Below are 22,350 nucleotides of genomic sequence, written 5' to 3'. Positions count from 1 at the left end.
CACGCTCCGTCTGACAAGGTAGTTCGCCACTCACGGGATTCGAACGCTCGGCCTCCGACTTGCCAAGCGCGACCACTACCAACTACGCCAAAGAAAAGCTAGCTCTTCTTTGACGCGGGTGGTCTCTTACATACCTGAGGAGTGAGTTTCACGGTTCTCATTCCATTACATCCAGCCTCAACCCTCGGTTCTGTTTTGCTATCTGCAGGGGGATGTACAGAGCAGCTCTCTGCAGGCCCATCGTCAGGGGGGGTCAAAGGTTACAGATATCCCTAGACCAGGCTCAGGTTGGGCCCATGTTAAGTAAAGTTGCCTACCCCAACCCCAAAACCAAGTCTTTTATCGTTTTTGAGAGACACATGCATGTTCCTACTATTTACATGCAACAAAAAAGGTGATATAATGGTCGGAAGGTTTACTTTCACCCAAATTTACAGATAATGTACAGACCCTTCATCAAACTGTTACCTTAGGCAATATTTGGAGAACGTGTTAACTCATATACTGCATGTAGATTAAATCCCCTACAGACCTTGATTGATTGATTGACTGAGTTATTGAAATAAATTGCCAACTGACTCAACTATTGTACTGGCTCCGAACAAACAGTGGAAATAACAAATATTATGTGAACATGAGAGGGGTTGTGGTGAGCTGGGCCTTTGTCTTCTTGTTGATGATTTTGAGGTAACTAACCGGACTGGGGTGCGTTTCCCGAAAGCATCGTAAGCCTAAATTGATCGTAGAGAACCCTCGTAACAGCTACGATCAATCGTTATCGGGAAACGCAGCCCTGATAAGGACAAGTCTCCCTACTGTCAGTATTATGTGAAAAGTAAGAGGTGAAGGAGGGATGAATATGAAGAGCTTCTGACAGTCCCCCACCTAACACACTCACACACAACCCACATATTCAACAATCAAATATTACATTTTGCTCATTACCTCAACACTGAGAAGCAACTATTTCAATTGTGTTCACCAGTGACACTGGTTTGTTTAAGGAAGCAGCTGTGTCTGCTGTAACTTCTTAGCTTTCTATTGTTTCGGTGTTGACCAAAAGCAGTTGTGCAAACTCTTGTGATTGAGTAAATTGAGGGTTCTACTGGGTTAGTGATATTAGAAGGTATAACAAGCAGATTGGTTTGTTCTGGATATCAAATTATATTACGTTGCATTGACATGTCTTCCCAAAGTTTATCAACACTTATATAGTATTGCACAGTTTTATTTAATAATTGCCAGCTGTCATTTCATGGGCACTCACTATATTATTTTCCAATGCATCTTTTCAGAATGATGACCTGTAAAGTTGCACTGTAGTGGTGCTCCTGTAGGCCCATGCTGCACATTACCTTTCTTACTGGTCTTGGGGGAGGTCAGAATCACCAGGGCCAGTGTGGGTCTCTTTGGGTCTAGTGGCAGTTGGCAACAAAGGGACAACTTTGTTTTGTCTTGTGCCCATTTGGTCTCACAGGTCTGTAGGGTTCAAATTGCCATCCAGGGATTGAGGACTAATGATCTGAGGAACAAATAAGTGTAGCGGGGTGTGCTCGTTTAAGATTAGCAATACTTAATTTATAATAAAGTATGTAGTTCTTGGGGCACCACCTCTTATTGTTAAAGGGATAGAGGAAACCTTATTGAATAATATTTAAATAATAGCCTTCGTAATAATCAGTCTAATCTTAAGGAATGAATTCGTTCTAAGAGTAGAGCCAATCGTAACATCAGTGAACACGCACGTCAAAATATCTTTACAATGAATTTATTCAAGTAAGGTAAACAGATCTTATGAAAAGTTGGATTATGGGTTTGATATGAGAGATTGGTTTCAATGAACAGAATGAAATGGTCTAACTTAAAGAAAGGCAGAAATTGTACAGTCAGTGATTACATCCTTACAAATCATAAACAGAGCTCACGCCAATGCCATGTCGAGGAGGAAAGAGCGTTAGCCATAGTTACGTTTGATCAGGGGTTGATCAATGATGTTGAGGGCGGTTTGCGCCAAAGGTCCATTTGAAGAATCTGAAGTCACAGCGCGGCTGCGCTGGGTCATGTGACTGAGTCTGCGGGATCTCAGTGAAGTCGCATTTGGAATTGCGTTTTTGGTCCTTCTGTTGAAACGTCCCGATAGTGACGCGTTCACTATGAAGTTGAATCTCAGGAGAAGCTTGGCGACGTCCTTTGGAACGCCAATCCTGATGGCGTTCATGCCATGGTCGGTTTCGCTGGAGTCAGAGATTGATGGTCATCTTAGGGCTTTATACAGTTCGAGGGAGGACCCGTCTGGGGTCAGATGTGGATTGGGGGAAGTTGGGTTCTCAACTCCCCCCTCCTTCCTTCACACCTACCAAAGGTGTGATCTGATCTTTGGCTGGTTCATTCGATGGTTCAAATATTGTTCTGGACATCTTGGTACAGTTACAAAATATAGTTGAATGATTGTTTTATTATGATAGCTTCGTGTAGATACCAAGAATGACGTGGTTATCTTTCAGGAAGAAGGAGTTGTTACTAGAATCAAGATTTCAGTGAACACAACATTAAAACAAAGTAACAAACATAACACAAATATCCCTCTCATAATTCTCCACCTTGTACTCTTGTGGTAAAGGTGAAGTCTCAAGACTTTCCTCAAAAGTTCTGATCAAGGTATGTTCTTTGTTCAAATCGCCGCCGAAACGGATAGCAAATGGTCGCTGGAGACGTGTTGTCTAAATCAGGCCCTTTGAAGCTTGCAAGCTAGCAGGAGGGCTGATTAGGTAGATTGGGGAGGCCCCCCCCCCATTCTATGGTTCCTTTGCATCGGCGTTTGGTGGGTAATCAGCATACTGAGGGTGTCACAAGGGCTGATTCTGATGTGATTGAATCACTCTTCAGGTGTGGCAAGATGTTGGCTCCGTGTGGTCTTGTGGACCTCACTACATCCCCCCGGATGTCAACTTTCATAGACCGTCGTCGATGAAACTGTTGACATGAAGACAAGAGAAGAAAGACCACAGCAGCGTAACAGCATGTCACCCCCCCTCCCCAGACATTGGCATGGCTATGAGTGATTAAGCTATGACATGACATAGGAAAAAGGTTGAGAGGAAATTATTGAAACAAAAAGAGGCACTTGAAGTGGCTTACAATGGCCGTAGCAATTGAAGCTTTGTGACTAGGGGTCTAGATGAGGGAAAAGTTGTCGGCTTTCCAATCTTTTTAAATCAAACTAGTTTCAATAAACTCATTTAGGTTATGGTTACAATTGACTGCCAAAGACGTATACAAATAACAAATAAAGGTACAAGGTAATTATAGTACATACTTTACACAATTATAGTTACTAAGTAGCTTCTTGAAGTCAACGTAACTAAACCACATTGATGAACTGCATCTAATAATGTAACTTTAGTTTGGCAACCACTGTTATTTTAAAACACAGTTAGCTGTGGGAATAGTCAATGCTTTTTTCGACAAGCTATCGTGGCGGCATAATAGGTTACGTGTAGAAACTGCATTGTTTAGTTGCTTCTAAACAAAAGTCCTTCAGGACTAAGCACTACTGTCTGTTTCCCTGAACTAGACATGTGCACCAACGTATTAGTTGGTTGGTTAATTCACTTAACCAAATAGCTACACTATTAAAATAGAGGCTATAATAAAGGCTCTTATGCTACTTTCCGTGAAGAGCTGGCCGAGGCAGATTACAACGTAAATGTCGGGGCAGCGGTGTTTCTGAGCACGCGCGTACCTCCGGTCAAACCTAGCCGCTTCCTTTGAGCTAGCTGGTCCCACACACACACTAGCAGCTATTTCACGAAAAACAATTGAATACGCACACAGCCACTGTAGCCCAGGCACAGTAGTATTAAATACATGGTGCTACATACAGTTAGAGCTCGCTCTATTTTAACAGTTCGTTTCACAAAAGTTACGATTGCTCATTTCAATCTATCTTAGCCTCACACGGGGCGCCATTATGTAGCGGGGTTTGCTCGTTTAAGATTAGCAATACTTAATTTATAATAAAGTATGTAGTTCTTGGGGGCACCAACTCTTATTGTTAAAGGGATAGAGGAAACCTTATTGAATAATATTTAAATAATAGCCTTCGTAATAATCAGTCTAATCTTAAGGAATGAATTCGTTCTAAGAGTAGAGCCAATCGTAACATCAGTGAACACGCACGTCAAAATATCTTTACAATGAATTTATTCAAGTAAGGTAAACAGATCTTATGAAAAGTTGGATTATGGGTTTGATATGAGAGATTGGTTTCAATGAACAGAATGAAATGGTCTAACTTAAAGAAAGGCAGAAATTGTACAGTCAGTGATTACATCCTTACAAATCATAAACAGAGCTCACGCCAATGCCATGTCGAGGAGGAAAGAGCGTTAGCCATAGTTACGTTTGATCAGGGGTTGATCAATGATGTTGAGGGCGGTTTGCGCCAAAGGTCCATTTGAAGAATCTGAAGTCACAGCGCGGCTGCGCTGGGTCATGTGACTGAGTCTGCGGGATCTCAGTGAAGTCGCATTTGGAATTGCGTTTTTGGTCCTTCTGTTGAAACGTCCCGATAGTGACGCGTTCACTATGAAGTTGAATCTCAGGAGAAGCTTGGCGACGTCCTTTGGAACGCCAATCCTGATGGCGTTCATGCCAGGGTCGGTTTCGCTGGAGTCAGAGATTGATGGTCATCTTAGGGCTTTATACAGTTCGAGGGAGGACCCGTCTGGGGTCAGATGTGGATTGGGGGAAGTTGGGTTCTCAACTCCCCCCTCCTTCCTTCACACCTACCAAAGGTGTGATCTGATCTTTGGCTGGTTCATTCGATGGTTCAAATATTGTTCTGGACATCTTGGTACAGTTACAAAATATAGTTGAATGATTGTTTTATTATGATAGCTTCGTGTAGATACCAAGAATGACGTGGTTATCTTTCAGGAAGAAGGAGTTGTTACTAGAATCAAGATTTCAGTGAACACAACATTAAAACAAAGTAACAAACATAACACAAATATCCCTCTCATAATTCTCCACCTTGTACTCTTGTGGTAAAGGTGAAGTCTCAAGACTTTCCTCAAAAGTTCTGATCAAGGTATGTTCTTTGTTCAAATCGCCGCCGAAACGGATAGCAAATGGTCGCTGGAGACGTGTTGTCTAAATCAGGCCCTTTGAAGCTTGCAAGCTAGCAGGAGGGCTGATTAGGTAGATTGGGGAGGCCCCCCCCCCCATTCTATGGTTCCTTTGCATCGGCGTTTGGTGGGTAATCAGCATACTGAGGGTGTCACAAGGGCTGATTCTGATGTGATTGAATCACTCTTCAGGTGTGGCAAGATGTTGGCTCCGTGTGGTCTTGTGGACCTCACTACATCCCCCCGGATGTCAACTTTCATAGACCGTCGTCGATGAAACTGTTGACATGAAGACAAGAGAAGAAAGACCACAGCAGCGTAACAGCATGTCACCCCCCCTCCCCAGACATTGGCATGGCTATGAGTGATTAAGCTATGACATGACATAGGAAAAAGGTTGAGAGGAAATTATTGAAACAAAAAGAGGCACTTGAAGTGGCTTACAATGGCCGTAGCAATTGAAGCTTTGTGACTAGGGGTCTAGATGAGGGAAAAGTTGTCGGCTTTCCAATCTTTTTAAATCAAACTAGTTTCAATAAACTCATTTAGGTTATGGTTACAATTGACTGCCAAAGACGTATACAAATAACAAATAAAGGTACAAGGTAATTATAGTACATACTTTACACAATTATAGTTACTAAGTAGCTTCTTGAAGTCAACGTAACTAAACCACATTGATGAACTGCATCTAATAATGTAACTTTAGTTTGGCAACCACTGTTATTTTAAAACACAGTTAGCTGTGGGAATAGTCAATGCTTTTTTCGACAAGCTATCGTGGCGGCATAATAGGTTACGTGTAGAAACTGCATTGTTTAGTTGCTTCTAAACAAAAGTCCTTCAGGACTAAGCACTACTGTCTGTTTCCCTGAACTAGACATGTGCACCAACGTATTAGTTGGTTGGTTAATTCACTTAACCAAATAGCTACACTATTAAAATAGAGGCTATAATAAAGGCTCTTATGCTACTTTCCGTGAAGAGCTGGCCGAGGCAGATTACAACGTAAATGTCGGGGCAGCGGTGTTTCTGAGCACGCGCGTACCTCCGGTCAAACCTAGCCGCTTCCTTTGAGCTAGCTGGTCCCACACACACACTAGCAGCTATTTCACGAAAAACAATTGAATACGCACACAGCCACTGTAGCCCAGGCACAGTAGTATTAAATACATGGTGCTACATACAGTTAGAGCTCGCTCTATTTTAACAGTTCGTTTCACAAAAGTTACGATTGCTCATTTCAATCTATCTTAGCCTCACACGGGGCGCCATTATGTAGCGGGGTTTGCTCGTTTAAGATTAGCAATACTTAATTTATAATAAAGTATGTAGTTCTTGGGGGCACCAACTCTTATTGTTAAAGGGATAGAGGAAACCTTATTGAATAATATTTAAATAATAGCCTTCGTAATAATCAGTCTAATCTTAAGGAATGAATTCGTTCTAAGAGTAGAGCCAATCGTAACATCAGTGAACACGCACGTCAAAATATCTTTACAATGAATTTATTCAAGTAAGGTAAACAGATCTTATGAAAAGTTGGATTATGGGTTTGATATGAGAGATTGGTTTCAATGAACAGAATGAAATGGTCTAACTTAAAGAAAGGCAGAAATTGTACAGTCAGTGATTACATCCTTACAAATCATAAACAGAGCTCACGCCAATGCCATGTCGAGGAGGAAAGAGCGTTAGCCATAGTTACGTTTGATCAGGGGTTGATCAATGATGTTGAGGGCGGTTTGCGCCAAAGGTCCATTTGAAGAATCTGAAGTCACAGCGCGGCTGCGCTGGGTCATGTGACTGAGTCTGCGGGATCTCAGTGAAGTCGCATTTGGAATTGCGTTTTTGGTCCTTCTGTTGAAACGTCCCGATAGTGACGCGTTCACTATGAAGTTGAATCTCAGGAGAAGCTTGGCGACGTCCTTTGGAACGCCAATCCTGATGGCGTTCATGCCATGGTCGGTTTCGCTGGAGTCAGAGATTGATGGTCATCTTAGGGCTTTATACAGTTCGAGGGAGGACCCGTCTGGGGTCAGATGTGGATTGGGGGAAGTTGGGTTCTCAACTCCCCCCTCCTTCCTTCACACCTACCAAAGGTGTGATCTGATCTTTGGCTGGTTCATTCGATGGTTCAAATATTGTTCTGGACATCTTGGTACAGTTACAAAATATAGTTGAATGATTGTTTTATTATGATAGCTTCGTGTAGATACCAAGAATGACGTGGTTATCTTTCAGGAAGAAGGAGTTGTTACTAGAATCAAGATTTCAGTGAACACAACATTAAAACAAAGTAACAAACATAACACAAATATCCCTCTCATAATTCTCCACCTTGTACTCTTGTGGTAAAGGTGAAGTCTCAAGACTTTCCTCAAAAGTTCTGATCAAGGTATGTTCTTTGTTCAAATCGCCGCCGAAACGGATAGCAAATGGTCGCTGGAGACGTGTTGTCTAAATCAGGCCCTTTGAAGCTTGCAAGCTAGCAGGAGGGCTGATTAGGTAGATTGGGGAGGCCCCCCCCCCCATTCTATGGTTCCTTTGCATCGGCGTTTGGTGGGTAATCAGCATACTGAGGGTGTCACAAGGGCTGATTCTGATGTGATTGAATCACTCTTCAGGTGTGGCAAGATGTTGGCTCCGTGTGGTCTTGTGGACCTCACTACATAAGCATGTTTACGCTTTCATAGTTCACACACTGGGGGTATTGCATAAGATGGCAGTTATTTGAACAATTATTCTTTGTTGTTTACAACAAAAATAAGTTCACACATTCTACAGTTATTCAACTAATTTGCAACCATGACATTCCCTTTCATGGACACTCATATACTTATTTTATAGCTGGGTATATTCCTTTTTTTATTTGTGTTACGAGAGAAAGTCTGAGCAGGATGCAATGCATTTTCAATCAAACCTTTATAATCATTACGGAAATAATTTGTTATTTCTTTTCTTAAATTCCCATTAGCACCAGGGAATACTGCCATTATATGTGAAGAGTTGTTTTCCCTGGAACAAAGATTATATGTTTTGAAGGAAATCCTTATTAGCTAATGACTTTCCAAGGGCCACCATTATCAGGAAGCTCCAGCCAGGCCAGCTCCCGGAGGACTGTGCTTTCAGGCTTGAGGTTGGTCCAGCAGGGACTTAGAGCCACAGCAGAAGTGGTCATTAAGGATGAGGGAACTTAATGACACTCATTACTGTAAAGTTACATCACTTCAGGGATAATGTCTGTCATGTCCTGTATTCATTAGCTTGTTGACCCATGAACTTAAATCTTTGTGTATTTTTTTATTGTATCTGTTCATTTTGGTGTATAATAAAAAATGTTATTTTTTTCAAAACAGTTTAGTGACCCAAAGTATTTTCAACCTTGTATCTCTTTTACAGGATCTGTATTATTTGCCTTGTTGCCTTTCTTGTTCTATAGCTCATGTCTGTGTGTAAAATGCATTTTCAAACCTACAAAGTTAACAACAGCATTAAGTAATGTTCAATCTAGCAGGACAAGTCCATATACTCCAAGATGTTATTACATACCGATAATAACGTAAAAACATATTCATTTAGCAGATGCCTTTATACAAAGTGACATACAGGGGAATATTTGAACCTACAACCTCTTCATCTGCAGTCATACCAATACAAAATATTTTGAACAGTCCTGTAGCATGGTTCTGTGTTCAGCGCAATTTCAACCACATGGGTTCTAATGGCATATCTGGGCTTGCTTGTTTATGATTGTAATATTTAGAGCTGGTTCTAAGCTTTTGTAACAGTATGGGAGTTGTAGTATTCAACCAATTTTACAAGTTAAGAACAGCACTGGAACTCAGCAAAATTTGATGCAAAGTTTTTTATTGGAATTGAGAGTGACAAACATTCCCAATAGAACGTGAGCAAGATGCCGGGATCAGACTAAAATTCTTCTCCGGACATTTATCTTATATATTTTCTCCCTATTATTTTGTGATATTCTGCCGTTGGTACCATACTTGTTGGTCAGAGATGCATTATGCATTCTTACACAATTGGTCCCTTGTCCTGGGCTTTCAGATTGCAGGTGCTTTTATGCATAGACAATTCTCCCATTTTTAGGCCTGCTCTGACCATGAACAGCCAGCTGCACTAGGTTTCTGGGCATAGGGCCATAAATATGCCTCATGAGATAGCTGGGCCTTCTTGTTTTCTATGGAAGAAGCATATACACATAGTCTTCTCTCGCACTCAGCCCCTAATTATCCAGATCTTCACATTTTGGGGCTTAATATCTATTAATGTTTTAGTGGCAATAATAATCAGTCAACAGCTATGCATCTGGTTTTCAGTAATATAGCATATGCTAAACAAGGTGATTAAGAGTGTCATTTTCAAGCATTAAAGATCCTGTAAAGTAAATTCCATGATTTGCTTCTAAGTACATTATATACGTGTGAAATGAGTTCCTGAAAGCATGTGCAAAGCGCTAAAACTTTGTCACACTGAAATGTGGAGTTAAACCGAAGAACAGTTTCTCTTCCGTTTTCAGATCAGGTTTTAATGGGCGGAGCCAAAAAATGCCCTATCTACGTCATTTCGCCCTATCTACGTCAGATCACTGAATGGCTCCTCCTGCTGTACTGTTATTGTAGCCTACATCAGCTAGCTAGCTAGCTTCAAGATGTCTCCCACCACCCGCAACTGCATCTTCCCTGGATGCAAGAACTACAGCTGCGCTGCAACGCCATTTAAGTTCACTATTGCTAATGAAAGGAAAAATAGGTGGATAGATTTTGTGAAGAGACACGCTCATGGAAAGCTTCAGATAAACTCCAACAGCCGCCTCTGCACTGACCATTTCACAGCGGACAGTTTTAACATGGACCAGAGACAGACGGGGTTCACCAACACACGGCTTCTCTTGCAGCACGGAGCCGTACCGAGCATCGCCCCTCCGGCCATTCATCCTCCGGTCGCACCTGGACCATCCACCGCCGGCAGCAGTTCATCACTCAGTTCTGTGTGCTTGTTGTAATTATACTAGATAACTTTTCCAGAGGTATCTCTGCTATGAGTTAGTGCAAACCGCTAAATTGATATTAGGCTACTCGGTGTAGAATGATGGTATTTTGGTGAAATGGTAGCTAATGTGTTAGAAGTAGCCTAGTTGGAGAGCTCACTGTCTGCTGTCTCTGGTGTCCATTTTTACTGTTACAGCTCAGGGGAACATTTCATTTATATGCATCTGTATGTTTCACTCATTGAACAAATAAATACTAATTCTATACGGTTTTGTTCGGCTTGACATAGCGTCCATTATCTGGGTCGGAGGTAGGCACTAGGCAGCGAGGGGCGTAGCTTCAGCTCCTTCAGGCGACACGCCCCCCCAGTCTCAAGGTGAGAAGACTGCTGATTTTTTCACGATATCAAAGCCTAATTTAACATACTTGTCAGTGTTATTTTTTCATTCGAATTTGGATGGGTAGTTAATAACACATTATTCTGTGATGTGGCGATCTTAAAACTCGTTTCCAGGTCCACTTTACAGGATCTTTAAATCCATAATCATTACCCATGTTCATAATTTCAACAGTGTGATGTTTTTTCCACAACAGTCAGAGATATTAGTTCAAGGACAACTACATTAAATGTCAGTTGTATCATGTAGCTAAACAGGTAAATAAACTAGCAACTAAAGCCTAAGCTTGTACACTAAATATGTATTACATTTAAACCCACCTCTACAAACTTCTTCAATTACATAAATGATTAAGCCACATACAATTGGATAATATGCTGTATCTTATTGTAGACTTATCCTGTAACAAATCAACTTATAATATCATACTTCTCAGCCATGTCCAAACCGTTATATGCATTGCAATAATTTAATAATAATAGATCAACCAGTTGCACAATGTAACAGGCTTTTATGTCTACAGACAGCCATAGAGAAAACTTATATGAATTTGACAACAGGAAAATGCCACCCCATAGTAACATTTTATGGACAAATAGCCTTATCTAAGGTTGACAATAGTGTCATTTGAGTATCATCCACATTGTTTGAATTGCCTCAATAACCCTTCTTTGGTAAGGTGGACAAGTCCTCATGGATAATCTGTCTACTGAATTGAGCATGTGTTGTTGGACATGACAAAAGACTCCAGAGTAACACTCCTCTCTCACTCTAAAGTGTTTCCGTGAGATTATTTTTGATGAATGGGGCTCCACTTTTGACCATAATCCTGGATGAAAACCTATGTACATCTTCCTGTACCTGGTACCAGGGAGTCAGGTGGCTGAGCGGTGAGGGAGTCGGGCTAGTAATCTGAAGGTTGCCAGTTAGATTCCCGGCCGTGCAAAATGACGTTGTGTCCTCGGGCAAGGCACTTCACCCTACTTGCCTCGGGGGAATGTCCCTGTACTTACTGTAAGTCGCTCTGGATAAGAGCGTCTGCTAAATGACTAAATGTAAATGTACCTGGCATTTGACAGAGCAATATGTAGACCACTGCAGATTCACTCTGTCATGACTGATTTCTCCTGGTTTGTTCCTTTGTTTCTTTTGTTTATCTGTTTTAAATGTACTTACAGATTAAGGTTATGTGAGCTTACCAAAATAATACTGTGCTAACTTCTTGAGTGCTCAACTGTCATGCTCTGCTACTAGTTGGCTTACATCAACCACCCCAAGTATGTCAACTGCTCTTCTAATAACAGTGATTTATTTTGTCCCTGCTGTGATCATAGTGTGTACCTATGTGTATCTGTTCAGATCTTGTTTGAGGTCTGTAGAGGACAGGGGACAGTTCATGCAGACTTTTATGCCACATTTATTGGGTGTGCTCTGCCTTCGGCAAGGGCACAACCTTTGTTCTCTCACATATATATTATTATTATTATTTATTTTTTCCCCCCTAAAACTCAGTCAATATTTGGCCTACATAGACAACATAGGTGTCAAAAGTTTCGTCTTGGTAGCGATTGAGTTGCTTCTATTGGAATTTACGTTCCGTTGCATGGTTTAGGCTCAAGTTAAGTTTTTGTGGCGAAAAGTGAAGCTAACGGTGGCTAATTTGCTAGCCACAGTCACTGACGTTACTAACGTCACTACGTCACTAACGTCACGAAAACACGCGTGACTACCTTTGGCAGAACATTCATTTTGCATCTGTTAACTTGGGGGATAGCTAGGCTAACTATAGCTTTACTGCAAGGCAGCTGCAGAAACGCCACAAGCAAAGAGGCCAGGGTGATAACTATTTACTCATTTTACTTTGTGATATGACACACAATTGTGATGTGTAATGTACAATATAAGCTGATATTATTAAGGAAGTACATCTACTTTCGGAAACAGTAGTCTACTATTTCACTGAAGTATTAGCATCATGACATTAGCCTGTGTTGCCCGGGCAACACATACTACAGTGGTCTATGATGTATCTGTTTTCAATCGTTAAAATAAACATTCCTCACATATACATTTTCGTTGTAGGATTTATTCTGACATTAGTAAACGATTTGTTGGTGAAATTACCATTACCTGTGGTTTCAAACCAGTGTAGCTCACTGCAACGCTGTAGCTTACGCGAGACACACTACAAAAACATCTACAGTACACAGCTGTTTAGGAAGTCAAACGGCGACAGAAAATGTTCGGCACTCCCCTTACTTAAATCAAAAGTCTATCTAACTACTAACCTGAACTTCATTGCCACAGCCTAAACGTTGTCAATCTGTTCATGAAAATAATTAATTTCAGCCTAAACCGTACAACGGAACGTTACATCGAATTCAACCAACGCAATCGCTACCAAGACGAACACAGCAGTAGTCTAGTACTGTACCGTAGTAGAATTTACCGGGGCAGCTTCTCCACACAGGGCTATATCGCATTTTGCGTTACTGACAATGAATGATCGCTACCAGTGAGCTTTTTATGAATGAGCGATTTTCCACTAAATAAATGTCAAGCTTATTTACGTTTTGGGGGGCATATTTTCAGTTAGCAGATGGTACTGTTTGAATCGCGATTCCATCTTCTACTGCCGGGTAACGTCGTAGAATAATCTTCAAAGGGGGTTCTTTATTAATGAATGAATGCAATGAGTAGGCTAAATGCCTGAAAATATCATGAGAAGGGAAAAACTTAAAATGACGTTTAAGTCATAGAGATTAGGTACATTTTTACACCGGTCTGCCAAATGTATTCGTTTTGATTCAACGATGAGGCTGCCTCTTGCAGGGGAAATGAGAAGACATCTATTTCATTCTACACTTCACTCATATTTTCAGTTGTAAATGAGCAGCATTTTTGTCTGTTTTTTTTTAAATCTATTTAATTTTTATAAATAATAACTATGCATTTTCATATAAAATATACAGAAATCAGTTGTAAAAATGTCATTCAAAAACGGACCCCTGTGCAACCGACGCAAGCAAGCACACCCTACAATTTCCCCAGAAATTGTACCCTCTCTAGTTGGGTGTGCTCAAGCCTTCGGCGAGAGCACAACCTTTGTTCTCTCACATATATATTATTATTTATTTATTGTTTATTTTCGCCCCCCTAAAACTCAGTCAATATTTGGCCTACATACACAACGGCGGTGTCAAAAGGTTCGTCTTGGTAACGATTGCGTTGCTTCTATTGGAATTTACGTTCCGTTGCATGGTTTGGGCTTGAGTTAAGTTTTTGTGGCGAAAAGTGAAGCTAACGGTGGCTAATTTGCTAGCCACAGTCACTGACGTTACTAACGTCACTACGTCACTAACGTCATGAAAACACGCGTGACTACCTGTAGCAGAACATTCGTTTAGCATCTGTTAACTTGGGGGATAGCTAGGCTAACTATAGCTTTACTGCAAGGCAGCTGCAGGAACGCCACAAGCAAAGAGGCCAGGGTGATAACTATTTACTCATTTTACTTTGTGATATGACACACAATTGTGATGTGTAATGTACAATATTAGCTGATATTATTAAGGAAGTAAGCCCACATCTACTTTCGGAAACGGTAGTCTACTATTTCACTGAAATATTAGCATCATGACATTAGCCTCTGTTGCCCGGGCAACACATACTACAGTGGTCTATGATGTATCTGTTTTCAATCGTTAAAATAAACATTCCTCACATATACATTTTCGTTGTAGGATTTATTATGACATTAGATTACAAGTAAACGATTTGTGGGTGAAATTATCATTACCTGTGGTTTCAATCCAGTGTATCACTGCAACGCTGTAGCCTACGCGAGACACACAACAAAAACATCTACAGTACACAGCTGTTTAGGAAGTCAAACGGCGACAGAAAATGTTCGGCACTCCCCTTACTTAAATCAAAAGTCTATCTAACTACTAACCTGAACTTCATTGCCACAGCCTAAACGTTGTCAATCTGTTCATGAAAATAATTAATTTCAGCCTAAACCGTACAACGGAACGTTAAATCGAATTCAACCAACGCAATCGCTACCAAGACGAACACAGCAGTAGTCTAGTACTGTACCGTAGTAGAATTTACCGGGGCAGCTTCTCCACACAGGGCTATATCGCATTTTGCGTTACTGACAATGAATGATCGCTACCAGTGAGCTTTTTATGAATGAGCGATTTTCCACTAAATAAATGTCAAGCTTATTTACGTTTTGGGGGGCATATTTTCAGTTAGCAGATGGTACTGTTTGAATCGCGATTCCATCTTCTACTGCCGGGTAACGTCGTAGAATAATCTTCAAAGGGGGTTCTTTATTAATGAATGAATGCAATGAGTAGGCTAAATGCCTGAAAATATCATGAGAAGGGAAAAACTTAAAATGACGTTTAAGTCATAGAGATTAGGTACATTTTTACACCGGTCTGCCAAATGTATTCGTTTTGATTCAACAATGAGGCTGCCTCTTGCAGGGGAAATGAGAAGACATCTATTTCATTCTACACTTCACTCATATTTTCAGTTGTAAATGAGCAGCATTTTTGTCTGTTTTTTTTAAATCTATTTAATTTTTATAAATAATAACTATGCATTTTCATATAAAATATACAGAAATCAGTTGTAAAAATGTCATTCAAAAACGGACCCCTGTGCAACCGACGCAAGCAAGCACACCCTACAATTTCCCCAGAAATTGTACCCTCTCTAGTTGGGTGTGCTCAAGCCTTCGGCGAGAGCACAACCTTTGTTCTCTCACATATATATTATTATTTATTTATTGTTTATTTTCGCCCCCCTAAAACTCAGTCAATATTTGGCCTACATACACAACGGCGGTGTCAAAAGGTTCGTCTTGGTAGCGATTGCGTTGCTTCTATTGGAATTTACGTTCCGTTGCATGGTTTGGGCTTGAGTTAAGTTTTTGTGGCGAAAAGTGAAGCTAACGGTGGCTAATTTGCTAGCCACAGTCACTGACGTCACTAACGTCACTAACGTCATGAAAACACGCGTGACTACCTGTAGCAGAACATTCGTTTAGCATCTGTTAACTTGGGGGATAGCTAGGCTAACTATAGCTTTACTGCAAGGCAGCTGCAGGAACGCCACAAGCAAAGAGGCCAGGGTGATAACTATTTACTCATTTTACTTTGTGATATGACACACAATTGTGATGTGTAATGTACAATATTAGCTGATATTATTAAGGAAGTAAGCCCACATCTACTTTCGGAAACGGTAGTCTACTATTTCACTGAAATATTAGCATCATGACATTAGCCTCTGTTGCCCGGGCAACACATACTACAGTGGTCTATGATGTATCTGTTTTCAATCGTTAAAATAAACATTCCTCACATATACATTTTCGTTGTAGGATTTATTATGACATTAGATTACAAGTAAACGATTTGTGGGTGAAATTATCATTACCTGTGGTTTCAATCCAGTGTATCACTGCAACGCTGTAGCCTACGCGAGACACACGACAAAAACATCTACAGTACACAGCTGTTTAGGAAGTCAAACGGCGACAGAAAATGTTCGGCACTCCCCTTACTTAAATCAAAAGTCTATCTAACTACTAACCTGAACTTCATTGCCACAGCCTAAACGTTGTCAATCTGTTCATGAAAATAATTAATTTCAGCCTAAACCGTACAACTGAACGTTTAATCGAATTCAACCAACGCAATCGCTACCGAGAGGAACACAGCAGTAGTCTAGTACTGTACCGTAGTAGTAGAATTTACCGGGACAGCTTCTCCACACAGGGCTATATCGCATTTTGCGTTGTTACCTTACAATGATCGCTACCAGTGAGCTTTTTATGAATGAGCGATTTTCCACTAAATAAATGTCAAGCTTATTTACGTTTTGGGGGGCATATTTTCAGTTAGCAGATGGTACTGTTTGAATCGCGATTCCATCTTCTACTGCCGGGTAACGTCGTAGAATAATCTTCAAAGGGGGTTCTTTATTAATGAATGAATGCAATGAGTAGGCTAAATGCCTGAAAATATCATGAGAAGGGAAAAACTTAAAATGACGTTTAAGTCATAGAGATTAGGTACATTTTTACACCGGTCTGCCAAATGTATTCGTTTTGATTCAACAATGAGGCTGCCTCTTGCAGGGAAATGAGAAGACATCTATTTCATTCTACACTTCACTCATATTTTCAGTTGTAAATGAGCAGCATTTTTGTCTGTTTTTTTTAAATCTATTTAATTTTTATAAATAATAACTATGCATTTTCATATAAAATATACAGAAATCAGTTGTAAAAATGTCATTCAAAAACGGACCCCTGTGCAACCGACGCAAGCAAGCACACCCTACAATTTCCCCAGAAATTGTACCCTCTCTAGTTGGGTGTGCTCAAGCCTTCGGCGAGAGCACAACCTTTGTTCTCTCACATATATATTATTATTTATTTATTGTTTATTTTCGCCCCCCTAAAACTCAGTCAATATTTGGCCTACATACACAACGGCGGTGTCAAAAGGTTCGTCTTGGTAGCGATTGCGTTGCTTCTATTGGAATTTACGTTCCGTTGCATGGTTTGGGCTTGAGTTAAGTTTTTGTGGCGAAAAGTGAAGCTAACGGTGGCTAATTTGCTAGCCACAGTCACTGACGTCACTAACGTCACTAACGTCATGAAAACACGCGTGACTACCTGTAGCAGAACATTCGTTTAGCATCTGTTAACTTGGGGGATAGCTAGGCTAACTATAGCTTTACTGCAAGGCAGCTGCAGGAACGCCACAAGCAAAGAGGCCAGGGTGATAACTATTTACTCATTTTACTTTGTGATATGACACACAATTGTGATGTGTAATGTACAATATTAGCTGATATTATTAAGGAAGTAAGCCCACATCTACTTTCGGAAACGGTAGTCTACTATTTCACTGAAATATTAGCATCATGACATTAGCCTCTGTTGCCCGGGCAACACATACTACAGTGGTCTATGATGTATCTGTTTTCAATCGTTAAAATAAACATTCCTCACATATACATTTTCGTTGTAGGATTTATTATGACATTAGATTACAAGTAAACGATTTGTGGGTGAAATTATCATTACCTGTGGTTTCAATCCAGTGTATCACTGCAACGCTGTAGCCTACGCGAGACACACGACAAAAACATCTACAGTACACAGCTGTTTAGGAAGTCAAACGGCGACAGAAAATGTTCGGCACTCCCCTTACTTAAATCAAAAGTCTATCTAACTACTAACCTGAACTTCATTGCCACAGCCTAAACGTTGTCAATCTGTTCATGAAAATAATTAATTTCAGCCTAAACCGTACAACTGAACGTTTAATCGAATTCAACCAACGCAATCGCTACCAAGACGAACACAGCAGTAGTCTAGTACTGTACCGTAGTAGAATTTACCGGGGCAGCTTCTCCACACAGGGCTATATCGCATTTTGCGTTACTGACAATGAATGATCGCTACCAGTGAGCTTTTTATGAATGAGCGATTTTCCACTAAATAAATGTCAAGCTTATTTACGTTTTGGGGGGCATATTTTCAGTTAGCAGATGGTACTGTTTGAATCGCGATTCCATCTTCTACTGCCGGGTAACGTCGTAGAATAATCTTCAAAGGGGGTTCTTTATTAATGAATGAATGCAACGAGTAGGCTAAATGCCTGAAAATATCATGAGAAGGGAAAAACTTAAAATGACGTTTAAGTCATAGAGATTAGGTACATTTTTACACCGGTCTGCCAAATGTATTCGTTTTGATTCAACAATGAGGCTGCCTCTTGCAGGGGAAATGAGAAGACATCTATTTCATTCTACACTTCACTCATATTTTCAGTTGTAAATGAGCAGCATTTTTGTCTGTTTTTTTTAAATCTATTTAATTTTTATAAATAATAACTATGCATTTTCATATAAAATATACAGAAATCAGTTGTAAAAATGTCATTCAAAAACGGACCCCTGTGCAACCGACGCAAGCAAGCACACCCTACAATTTCCCCAGAAATTGTACCCTCTCTAGTTGGGTGTGCTCAAGCCTTCGGCGAGAGCACAACCTTTGTTCTCTCACATATATATTATTATTTATTTATTGTTTATTTTCGCCCCCCTAAAACTCAGTCAATATTTGGCCTACATACACAACGGCGGTGTCAAAAGGTTCGTCTTGGTAGCGATTGCGTTGCTTCTATTGGAATTTACGTTCCGTTGCATGGTTTGGGCTTGAGTTAAGTTTTTGTGGCGAAAAGTGAAGCTAACGGTGGCTAATTTGCTAGCCACAGTCACTGACGTCACTAACGTCACTACGTCACTAACGTCATGAAAACACGCGTGACTACCTGTAGCAGAACATTCGTTTAGCATCTGTTAACTTGGGGGATAGCTAGGCTAACTATAGCTTTACTGCAAGGCAGCTGCAGGAACGCCACAAGCAAAGAGGCCAGGGTGATAACTATTTACTCATTTTACTTTGTGATATGACACACAATTGTGATGTGTAATGTACAATATTAGCTGATATTATTAAGGAAGTAAGCCCACATCTACTTTCGGAAACGGTAGTCTACTATTTCACTGAAATATTAGCATCATGACATTAGCCTCTGTTGCCCGGGCAACACATACTACAGTGGTCTATGATGTATCTGTTTTCAATCGTTAAAATAAACATTCCTCACATATACATTTTCGTTGTAGGATTTATTATGACATTAGATTACAAGTAAACGATTTGTGGGTGAAATTATCATTACCTGTGGTTTCAATCCAGTGTATCACTGCAACGCTGTAGCCTACGCGAGACACACGACAAAAACATCTACAGTACACAGCTGTTTAGGAAGTCAAACGGCGACACAACATGTTCGGCACTCCCCTTACTTAAATCAAAAGTCTATCTAACTACTAACCTGAACTTCATTGCTACAGCCTAAACTTTGTCAATCTGTTCATGAAAATAATTAATTTCAGCCTAAACCGTACAACTGAACGTTTAATCGAATTCAACCAACGCAATCGCTACCGAGAGGAACACAGCAGTAGTCTAGTACTGTACCGTAGTAGTAGAATTTACCGGGACAGCTTCTCCACACAGGGCTATATCGCATTTTGCGTTGTTACCTTACAATGATCGCTACCAGTGAGCTTTTTATGAATGAGCGATTTTCCACTAAATAAATGTCAAGCTTATTTACGTTTTGGGGGGCATATTTTCAGTTAGCAGATGGTACTGTTTGAATCGCGATTCCATCTTCTACTGCCGGGTAACGTCGTAGAATAATCTTCAAAGGGGGTTCTTTATTAATGAATGAATGCAATGAGTAGGCTAAATGCATGAAAATATCACGAGAAGGGAAAAACTTAAAAGGACGTTTAAGTCATAGAGATTAGGTCAATTTGTACACCGGTCTGCCAAATTTATTCGTTGATTCAACGATGAGGCTGCCTCTTGCAGGGGAAATGAGAAGACATCCATTTCATTCTACACTTCACTCGTATTTTCAGTTGTAAATGAGCAGCAAAAAAAATGCTTTTAAATCTATGTAATCTTTATAAATAATAAGTATGCATTTTTATATAAAATACAGAAATATCAGTTGTAAAAATGTAATTAAAAAACGGACCCCTGTCCAACCGACGCAAGCAAGCACACCCTACAATTTCCCCAGAAATTGTACCCTCTCTAGTTGGGTGTGCTCAAGCCTTCAGCGAGAGCACAACCTTTGTTCTCTCACATATATATTATTATTATTATTATTTTTTTTTTTTTGCCCCCCTAAAACTCAGTCAATATTTGGCCTACATAGACAACGTAGGTGTCAAAAGTTTCGTCTTGGTAGCGATTGAGTTGCTTGTATTGGAATTTTTGCAATTTATTATTGGAAGCTGCTCCGGTAAATTGTACTACTACGGTACAGTACTAGACTACTGCTGTGTTCGTCTTGGTAGCGATTGCGTTGGTTGAATTGGATATAACGTTCCGTTGTACGGTTTAGGCTGAAATTAATTATTTTCATGAACAGATTGACAACGTTTAGGCTGTGGCAATGAAGTTCAGATTAGTAGTTAGATAGACTTTTGATTTAAGTAAGGGGAGTGCCGAACATGTTCTGTCGCCGTTTGACTTCCCAAACAGCTGTGTACTGTAGATGTTTTTGTAGTGTGTCTCGCGTAAGCTACAGCGTTGCAGTGAGCTACACTGGTTTGAAACCACAGTTAATGGTAATTTCACCAACAAATCATTTACTAATGTCAGAATAAATCCTACAACGAAAATGTATATGTGAGGAATGTTTATTTTAACGATTGAAAACAGATACATCATAGACCACTGTAGTATGTGTTGCCCGGGCAACACGGGCTAATGTCATGATGCTAATACTTCAGTGAAATAGTAGACTACTGTTTCCGAAAGTAGATGTACTTCCTTAATAATATCAGCTTATATTGTACATTACACATCACAATTGTGTGTCATATCACAAAGTAAAATGAGTCAATAGTTATCACCCTGGCCTCTTTGCTTGTGGCGTTTCTGCAGCTGCCTTGCAGTAAAGCTATAGTTAGCCTAGCTATCCCCCAAGTTAACAGATGCTAAACGAATGTTCTGCCAAAGGTAGTCACGCGTGTTTTCGTGACGTTAGTGACGTAGTGACGTTAGTAACGTCAGCGACTGTGGCTAGCAAATTAGCCACCGTTAGCTTCACTTTTCGCCACAAAAACTTAACTTCAGCCTAAACCATGCAACGGAACGTAAATTCCAATAGAAGCAACTCAATCGCTACCAAGACGAAACTTTTGACACCTACGTTGTCTATGTAGGCCAAATATTGACTGAGTTTTAGGGGGGCAAAAAGAATAATAATAATAATATATATGTGAGAGAACAAAGGTTGTGCTCTCGCCGAAGGCTTGAGCACACCCAATAATATATATGTGAGAGAACAAAGGTTGTGCTCTCGCCGAAGGCTTGAGCACACCCAATAATATATATGTGAGAGAACAAAGGTTGTGCTCTCGCCGAAGGCTTGAGCACACCCAAATATTGTTACATATGCAACTACATTGGTTGGTGTGGATGAAGTTACCCAACTGGTCGCATCACACGACAATTTAGCAACCAACCAGTTAGCACAGTAGAGTTTCTGTATGTGTGAGCCACACAACCTCAGTTGGGAAGTAAATATAATAGAACCAGCTATAAGGCCAAAAGGAGCAATCCAGGAGAAAGAGACTAACTGTGCCACTCGCTGCTTAGTCATGACAGAGTGATATTGCAGTGGTCTACATATTGCTACAAACCTGTCATAGGCCATCACAGCTAGCAGACAACTATCAGTGCACAATGAAGAATATATGACAAAAACCTGAAACAGACATGCTGCATAGGAGATGACCTGCAAACGAGACAGCAGATCCATCAGAAATTTGGGGTAGAATCCTGCAGTACCAAAAAGTCCATTAACGCACAAATTACAAAGAAAGATATACATTGGCACATGGAAGATTCTGTTAAAGACGATAGTCATGATGACCGTAACATTAACAAACACAATGACACAGTAACACAATAAAGTGACAGAGAAGAGAGGGACCCTGTAGTCTGTTATGTCTCCGAACCCAGACAGAGTGAACACTGTTACTACTAACATATTTCCCATTGTGCAAAAATAATAAGACTAAATTAAGACCAAGCTATCTAAAACGAAATGGAAAAGGTCCCTTTCAATCACTATCCTTATTGAAAGTTTGATCTTAATAAAGTATGATACCCAGTTAATA

The 22,350-nt window shown here is 40.3% G+C and overlaps 1 protein-coding gene across 1 annotated transcript; it reads right to left on the bottom strand.

Moving 5' to 3' along the window:
• Positions 1-157: 157 nt before the first annotated feature.
• On the bottom strand, positions 158-22,220 carry LOC134016991 (putative olfactory receptor 13C6). Its single transcript, XM_062456238.1, has 2 exons — positions 21,657-22,220; positions 158-229 (listed from the first exon to the last, which is right to left on the bottom strand). The coding sequence occupies exons 1-2, from the start codon at positions 22,218-22,220 to the stop codon at positions 158-160; spliced, it is 636 nt and encodes a 211-aa protein (XP_062312222.1).
• Between the last annotated feature and the right edge of the window lie 130 nt (positions 22,221-22,350).

Source organism: Osmerus eperlanus, chromosome 3 (genome assembly GCF_963692335.1).
Source record: "Osmerus eperlanus chromosome 3, fOsmEpe2.1, whole genome shotgun sequence".
In the NCBI taxonomy this organism is placed as follows: Eukaryota; Metazoa; Chordata; class Actinopteri; order Osmeriformes; family Osmeridae; genus Osmerus; species Osmerus eperlanus.
Note: the sequence above shows the minus strand (reverse complement) of the source record. Positions and strands in the feature narration are given on the sequence as shown.

Excerpts from the sequence above, each read along its gene's own strand:
- LOC134016991 (XM_062456238.1), bottom strand. The coding sequence starts at position 22,220 with ATGTTAGTAGTAACAGTGTTCACTCTGTCTGGGTTCGGAGACATAACA. Across the intron at positions 230-21,656 it reads CGTGTGATGCGACCAGTTGG|AGAGCTGCTCTGTACATCCC; the intron begins GTAACTTCATCC and ends ATGGGCCTGCAG.